The sequence below is a fragment of the Leishmania braziliensis genome, chromosome 28, assembly GCF_000002845.2.
Source record: "Leishmania braziliensis MHOM/BR/75/M2904 complete genome, chromosome 28".
In the NCBI taxonomy this organism is placed as follows: domain Eukaryota; phylum Euglenozoa; class Kinetoplastea; order Trypanosomatida; family Trypanosomatidae; genus Leishmania; species Leishmania braziliensis.
This window is the reverse complement of record NC_009320.2, coordinates 205,894-214,391: the sequence shown is the minus strand read 5'-3', so window position 1 is coordinate 214,391 and position 8,498 is coordinate 205,894. Positions and strand designations below refer to the sequence as shown.

The 8,498-nt window shown below is 56.4% G+C and overlaps 1 protein-coding gene across 1 annotated transcript; it reads left to right on the top strand.

Moving 5' to 3' along the window:
- Positions 1 to 3,798: 3,798 nt before the first annotated feature.
- Positions 3,799 to 8,433, top strand: LBRM_28_0600 (putative mitogen-activated protein kinase; the record flags this gene model as incomplete). Its single annotated transcript, XM_001566042.1, has 1 exon — positions 3,799 to 8,433. The coding sequence occupies one exon, from the start codon at positions 3,799 to 3,801 to the stop codon at positions 8,431 to 8,433; it is 4,635 nt and encodes a 1,544-aa protein (XP_001566092.1).
- Between the last annotated feature and the right edge of the window lie 65 nt (positions 8,434 to 8,498).

The window sequence follows — 8,498 nt, the reverse complement described above, 5'->3', positions numbered from 1 at the left end:
TCCCCCCCCCCCCCCACACACACACACACGAGAGGGAGGAAGGGGGAGGAAAGAGGCCTAGTCGGGAGAAACTGCTGTAGAGACTATGGAGTCAACTGCACCTTTCCCCACATCCCATCCCAATACCCACCACCAAATATATTCGTTAGATGCACCCCGCCCTTTTTCCTCTTCGCTGTCTCCGCCTTTCCTTCGTCCTCCACGAAAGATGTGAGTGTGGCGAAGGCGCCGCTTTTTTTCCCTTTGTGCTTCTCGTTCCCTTTGTCTGCATATCGGTGCTATCCTGGTCATCTTTTACTCGGGCCGCGGTGGCAAGAGAGAGAGAGAACCTCTCCCTCCCCTTCGCGTTTATCTGCGCACTGCTGGCCGCGTGTGAGGCCTCGGGGGCAGAGGAGAGGCTCCCACGCGTAAAATGCGAGAAGTGGGTAACACTGGTGCGTGCGTGAGAATGAACGGAGCAGGCATGCGCCGCAGTAAAACAGCCGGTTCCATGTGCCCATCTCTGCACGAGCTCGCGTGGTTGAAGAGCAGCGGATCGTCTGAATTTTGAGCGGAGGAGTCGTCGCGGTCCGGGGACACGCTTGCCTGCCATCACGTGCGCACGCTTGCTGGTGCCTTGCGTGCAGCCTCTGGAGTGAAGGTGTTAATTGTTTCGTTCTTTCTGTCTTCATTCTTGAGATTGAGCCGAACACGGGGGCTCAAATGCCGTGAACAACAACAACAAGTGCAAAAGAAAAGCGGCGACAAAAAAAAAAAGGAAGGAGGGTGTGGTGTCTTCACCGCACTTCCATCTGAACACTCACGTGTGCGCTACTTTGGTCGTCCACGGCGTAGGCGCAGGCATACGCGCGACGTCACGCACAAATGGCAGCGCTGGCACCTCATAGTTTACAGAATTTATTGGTGCCTTTTCTTACTGATTTGCCTTGGGTTCTCGATCCTCCCACTTCACACGCCCACATACCCACTCACAATTTTTCTCATCTCTTTTCGAGGAGGATTGTGGAAGCTCCACCCTTCGCACTCTTCACACTCCTCGTATCCTTCCTCTCGTTGGCGGCTACTCCCCACTGTGCTTTTTGTTGCTCTGTTCCGCTAGCTGCAAGTGTGTGTGTGTGTGTGTGTGTGCTCTTTAGTTATTGTCGCCGTACCGCTATTGCGGGTACTCACTGCCGACAATACCCGTTGTACGCAGTCGCCATCCGCCTTCTACACTCGCATAATACTACTGCTATTTCGGCCTTTCTCTTTTATTATTATTTACCCCCTTTTCCACAAATCCGGTAGCTTACGCTGTACAGAGGTGCCCACACACCTGCCCAGTCACACTGTCCTCTACTTCTCCACCAAGGTGCTCACGACCCATCGCTCTCAACACACTCTCTACAGGCACAAGGTAATTTTGATTGGTTGTTTATTCAAGAAAACATCCACAGTCCAAGGACCGCTAGGAGCAACTATCACAGGAACATCCACACATCCACACACACACACACCACACAGGGGCGTGGTAGAGGCGGTGGTGACCTTCACACCCAAAGGAGTGCGGGCCCGCACGTCGAGCTCTGGAGATCATCAAGGCGGCAGCACATGATCTCCAGATAGCTTTTTCTTTCTTCTTGTTCACTCCATCATATACGAAGTGGAGCGAGAAAAGGGAGAAACGCGAGTTTCACACACCCACACACACGGACGCACCCCTCGGCCACAGGCACGCACAGGATCGAGAGGACGAGCACAGGGGGATACACAGACCGGAAGAGGTGTACGCTTTACGTGTATACATGTAGAGAAAGGGAGCCAACGAACACCAAACAAAAGCTAAGAGGAGCTGTAGAACGGCAAGGACCTCTCACTCTCTCTCTCTCAATCACGGGTACCCCGCCTTGATCTTATTCGATGTCCTTTGGGCTGCCTTGTATGGCTTTCCCTTGCTGCTTGGCTCATCCACCACGTTCTCTGTCTCGTTGTTTTGGCAGGACGGGCGTTAGCGTTTCATAGAACTACCATCAACGTGAATCACTGACCGCAGTGTGCCCTTTTCACGAGGGTGTGGACCAGCGACGACTTCTGCTAACTTTTTTTTTCCTTTCTTTCTGGATCGTTTGTTCTGTTTTGTGCGTGGTGGTTGGCGTGTGTGTTTCCCCCGTGTATTTCTGTTGTGCCTGCCCCGTCTGGCTTGATTTCGAGCATCGAAATCTCTTTTTTTTTCTTTTCTTATCTTTGATCTCGACTAGGTGCAAGTTTGCTCATCTCATGTGATACCTGCATGCGTGCGTATGTATGTGACTGTCTCTGTCTTTTGTTTTGTTTTCCTTGCTTCTCTGCTCTCTCTCTCTCTCCCTTTCTCTCTCTCTCTCTCTCTTGCACCCCTGTTCTTGTCTTGCCATTGGATTCCCCCTTCACCTGCAACTCCTCTTGGAAAACGCATAGCGACGCATAGAGACCGTCGCCAGCTCTAAGGCTGGTTACTGTCCTTCAAGTCTCACGCTTTCACTTTATGTTTCTCTCCGCATCTGTGCACTTCGTTCTCTGTCTTTCCGCTATTTTCTTATCTAGTTGGCGTTTGCTGTATCGTGTGCCGGCATCCCCTCGATTTTCCCTTTCGTCTCTCTTTCACACTGTAGTGCGCCTCTCAACCTCTCTGTCGGAGTCTGTCTCGGTGTGTCACTTGTGTAGGTGCGTGCCTCTGTGCGTGTGGTTTCCGTTTCGTTCTTTGCCATTTCCCTCATCTGCTCTTGTACTCGCTCTTCTGCATTTTCTCGCTCCTCTCCCACACTGTTCCCTCTCCTTCTCTGTCTTGTTCGTTTTGCTTTTTGGCGTGTATCCGTGATAGTGCGCCTGTCCCTGCGTTGGTGCGTTGCCCGGAAGTTGGCGCCGATTCTTCCCCCTCTTTGGCATCACAGAAGCCTCGCCTGGGTTCACCAGTGACCCCTCTCACTTTCCCGTGTCCCTTGTGGCGATTCTTCCCCTTTACCCAACCCAACAATCCACTCTCTCATTTTGTCTCGCTTCACCACTGCCGCCGCCGCCATCTGATCTTCCCTGAGTATTCTAAGCCATTAGGGTGCTTTTTTTCTTCGGTTGCTGTTTATCATCACCATCTTTCATATCGCCTCCGCGCCTGTGTGGTCGCACTTGTGTGTGTCACTGGTCGCTGAGAGTAACCGCGCAGAACCACCGCCCCCCCTAAAAAAAAAACACACAAGTGCACCACTCTTTTTTGTCCGTACTTGTGTCGACCTGCATCGTTTTCTTTTGAGGAAAAAAAACGAACGGGCTCGTTCTTTCGGCTTTCTCATTCGCGGTGGCCTTCACTTGTTCGCCTTTCTTTTCTCAATCTCCTGCGCGTCTTCTCTCTCGCGCTGATTGTTGCGGCTCTCTGTGTGGCGTTTATTCTAATTCTTGTGTTTTTGCTTGTACATAGACAACTCGAGGCAGACAACGAGAGAAAGAGGGAGCGAGTGAAATTCCTTTCAAGAATGAGAAGCTAGATCGTCACTCAACGTCCGCATACACCCACCCACACACACCCACACACACGAGCACGAAGTCACGTACTCGAGCTTGCAAAGGTTTGCATTGTTGGTCTTCTATCCTCTCTATTTTTCTTTCAATCGCTTATTGTTGTTATTCATATTTTCTTTCCCGTGCTTGTCCCCTCTCCCTTTTCCTCCTGCGAACGCGCGCTCTCTCTCTTTCCCTGTGCGGAACCGTGCCTCGCACCATCAAGCGACGACCGTTCATTCCATCTCGAAGAAGGGAGACGCTCAAAAAGCCAAGGATTGGACTTGCAGGATGGATCACTACGACGTCCTCGAGGTCATCGGCGAGGGCACCTACGGAGTTGTCTTCAAGTGCCGAGATAAGCGGACTAATCGGATAGTGGCAGTGAAGCAGTTCAAGAGCTTCCAGTCGAATGCGTACGTTCGGGTAGCGATGCTGCGCGAGCTGCGCGTCGAGCAGCTGCTCAAGGGCGAGCCCAACGTGACACAGCTCCTCGAAACATTTAAGCAGAAGAACCGCCTGTACCTTGTCATGGAGTACATACCGCGTAGCCTGTTAGACCTGCTGGAGGAGGCACGTCACGGCCTGCCCGAGGACTCGTTGATGGTGCTTCTCTTCACCATTCTCTTGGGTATTCGCTCCTGTCATCGCAACGGCATCATCCATCGTGATGTAAAACCTGAGAACATCTTGGTGCGCAACGACGGCACAGCCTCTCTGTGTGACTTTGGGTTTTGCCGACCACTTCCCCGGGAGCTTCAGCCGCAGCCACAGCAACAACCACACCAGCACTCCACCTCCTCGAAAGATGTCGGGTCATTGGCTTCACCGATGACTGGGAATGGAAGCTTTGGACAGGGCTCTTTGCAGTCACCATACAGCACGCCGCAAGTGCGCAACGGCGCCTCAGCCTCAACAGCCAACTCGGCAGTGCTCAGCGAGCTTGTCCTCGCTGATCATCAGGCGATCATGACAAACTACGTCGCAACGCGGTGGTACCGAAGTCCGGAGATGCTCCTGGGGATGCCCAGCTATACGTACGCCGTCGACATGTGGGCTGTGGGCGCCATCATGGCGGAGGCCATTGGCGGTGAACCGTTGCTGCCCGGCAAGACAGAGCTGGAGCAACTCTCGCTTATTCAGACCCGAATCGGCGATTTCCCAGCGGCCTACGAGGCGGCGGTGCGGAAGAGGAACGGCGGCATGCTGCGCACCAAGTCGACGCAGCAGAAGTCACGACGACCACGCGACGCAAGAGGCGGTGCGCAGGAGAATGTAGAGGCAAAGCAGGGCACGAGCCTCTATTTAACCAACCATTACGGAGGAAGAATTACGATGGCTGGCATGGACTTACTTCATCGACTTCTTCGCGTCGACGCGGCGGAGCGCATCGCCGTCGAGGACGCTCTTGAGCACCCCTACTTCGACGATATACGAGGGAGGTTCGATGTGGCGGTGAATGGGGATCATGCTGCCTTCAGCAGCCAAGATGCCTGCCACAAGACAACAGAGATGCAGGCGACCACGGCACACCAAGAGCCTTTCCCTCCCCTTACTGCCACCCGAGCCATCCACTCCACTTCGCCCTTTTTCTGCACGCCCGGTGTCGCTGGTGGCGGCGGCTCGCCTTGCCTAGAAGCAGTGGCACCACCGCTGGTTGAGGTACCTATTTCTCTGCTAGATAAGAGTACAGAGGTGCAGGACGACGGAGGTAGCCCTCTGCCGATGCCGTGTCGCGCAGCGCGCTCACCTCGCTTGACGAGTGTCGCGTGGGAGGCATCAGCTTCTTCGTCTGCATCGCGCGCAGCTTGCGTTGTTGCCACTGGTGACTCCTCGCTGGTTAACTCGTCGAGTTTTTCGCTGTGGACTTCCTCGGACACCTCAGCTAAAGTCGCGCCGCCGACTGACGTCACGGCTGAGGAGGGCCACGATCCTCTCCCACAGCTGTCTAGCGTGCTTATACCACTTGCTCTGGAGTCACCCAAGGTGAACGAGACAATCACTGACTGCGCAGCTGCGGCACGCGACAGGGCTGCCGGGGACGGCAACTCGCCACCTCTACGGCTGGTGCTGGAGGAGGTCAAAAGCGGTGGCCGGGTAGTACCGCGTTCACAGGCGGCTCGTGAGGGCACCAATGCTCGTGCCGTTCAGCACGACGCATCAGTGATCATTGAGGACTGCAGCTCCACCTCCCTGTTCCAGAGCCGGCAGAGCCACCACAGCCCACGAGATGTGCGGCTACTTCGGCGGCGCACATCTAGCCTCAAGGACAGCGCGAGGGTCCGGGCGCTGACGCGAGCTGGTTCCCTACCAATGAATGCGTTTGCACAGGAACCCGGAGGTGCTGGTGGTGCTGCATGCGAAGACGTGGTGGGTGACATGGACTTCTCCACCCCTCTCTCTTTGCCGAAGACTCGGCGAGCGACGAAGAAAGAAAGAGACGATGTGATGAAGACCCGACCACTACCTCACAGAGGCACCGCTGCGAATGCATTTCGTACCAAGTCACCGTCCTCTCTGTTGGCGCAGTCATGCTCTTTCAAGTCGATGCTCGCGAGTCGTTCAAAGCCGCAGGAGCAGTCGCTGGCACCTACTGTGGTAGAGCCTCCCTCTAAACATCGTCTAACGCACTCTGCGCGAGAGGGCCACGCGGAAAAGCTGCGACACCTCAGTGGAGCGATGAGCGCGCCACGAAGCCAGGGCAGCAGAGGCGGCGTCGACAAGAGCACCGCGGCAACGTCGAATGGCGCACGCCCATGCAACAACAACTCAGGGACGTCCATTGCGCTACCGAGTACGCGTGGCGGTACTGGCCGTAGTGGCGGGCTGGCCTCTGTGGCGAAGGAGCGGCGTTCCAGGACTGGTAAAGGCCGCGATCGAAGTGTAGGGCGTGTCTTTCCAGCCGCCCCATCCTGTGTGAGTGAGACTGCTCTGGCCTCTTCTTTTCGTGCGGCTGCACAGGGGCTAGCAGAGATCTCGGTGCAGAGACACCAGGGAACGCCCAACTTGCATCCCTCTCCGCAGCGGCGTCGTCGCACCTGCACACCGACTGGCCGCGCTGGTACTGCAAACGGTAATCCCTACAGTCTGGCGCTGTCGAAGCCCCTCTTCGCCCGCAGCCCTCCAGAGGTGTCCGCAGCGCTCGCAGTAAGCAACACGCGTGGCGGTGGTAGCAAGAGTCCTGGGCACTTGCGCTACGCATCACCCCAGCTGCCATGTGAAGTGCGGCCGCTGCCGGTTCAGGAGCGTGTTACGTTGCTGAGGGAGATAGAAAGCCTTAGCATCTCAGTGGGCACACCCAGCGCTGTGGAGGTGCTGGCGCCGGTCGCGGCTGTGCCTGCCTCTCACCGGCCAAAGTACGCTGAGTGGGACATTGACTCTAGTGGAGACGTTCACGGCAGAAACCAAGGAGGTACTACCGACTTTCCCATTACCAGTGCGGAGCCTGTGGTGCCGACGTCTCAGCCACCTAATCAGCTGGGTAACGGTGTAAGACCCGACGAGGATCACTGCAGCGGTGATGCCGATTCCTTGCTAACGCTGTTCGAAACAGAAAAGCAGTTCTCAGCGATGACTGTGAAACGAGACACCGTAGCTTCTGGCGCAACCTCAGCTCCTGGCAAACGCACGGCCGACAGCAAACCAGAGGATGATGGTTGGGAGAAATGCCTCCAACGACCGCCGCACTCCGGGGGCAGTACCAGCGGGTGCTCCCCTCGCATGGAATCGAGCTCGCTTGCCGGGATTGCCAGTACACACACCGCGAACGTCCCCACAGGCGGCAGCTGTCGCGTAGCACGCAGTCTCATTTTTCGGTCCTACCGCACGGCATCGTCGCCCTTGAGGCTGGCAGCAATTCACCCTTTCTCACCTACCAATCAGAGAGAAGGTCTACCCTCTGAACTGTCGATCAGCAACCACCATGAGAGTTTCTCCGCTAGTACTGGCATGTCTTTCAAGACTCCTCCGAATACTACAAACTCGGCCCACACACGCCGGCTCGCTCCTGCGCTGCTGCGTCATCACCACTTCACCACCGCTGCGGGTGATTACTCGCTGCAGACGCCAATCGCCCTCGGACCCGATCCTGTCTTTGGCAGAAGTTCCTTTTCTGCGCAGTCACCTTGTGTCGTGAGCAGCTCTGCGCGGTCGCCGTTTCTCTCACCAGCCCCCCAGCAACTCAGCGGCGTTGATGGGCAGCACGCCTTGATAGAGTCGCAGCTCCTGTCGTTGTCTGGGGCGCGGCAACAGCGTCGTCTCTCCAACCCCATCGAGCTGTCTCTCAGTGGCGAGTTGCTTGAGGACTCGGCCGCTGGCGTCCCACGTGGAGGGTACCGCGGCCACGAGAATTCAACCCTGCTCTCCTCCACTCCCCCTACCACCACGCATGACGACTTGGAGACAGTAGTGCTGATGGAGACTCCACCAGCACACCGGCACACCAATCAACAGCGTCAGCACCGAGTGCACAGCAGTGGCAGCTGGTCTCCGACACGCACTGGCATGAGAGTCACTATGTCATGTAGCATGCCAGACAACTCTACTACGTCGCGTGGCCTCGACCGAGAGGCCGATGAATCGCCAGCTCATCGTGAAAGAAAGGGCTCTGTTGCGACGGCGGATGTAGTGGACACCCCCGCGGGAGCTACGAGGCACAACACCGTTCCGGAGTTGTTTCCTGCCGCGCCAACGCGTCTACTGGGGTGCGACGAAGATGATGTGATCAGTATCTCCAACACGTCGCCACTGTCGATGCGGGGTTCGCTGAATGCGTTCGGCACGGTGAATGACATCTCCCGGTCATCACGAGAGAGAGTCGGGCTCTCCCTGGCGCCTCCCCAGCCGCTTCTCGGCGGATCGAGCGTGCTAAGCGCGCAACAGCTGCACGCCGGCGGAGGTCGTAGGAAGAGCCGCTTGATGCTCTGAGCGAGAGCACACTCGCCACGTGGAGGGGAAGGCTACCGGCTTTTGGCTCTGACGACAACTGAATT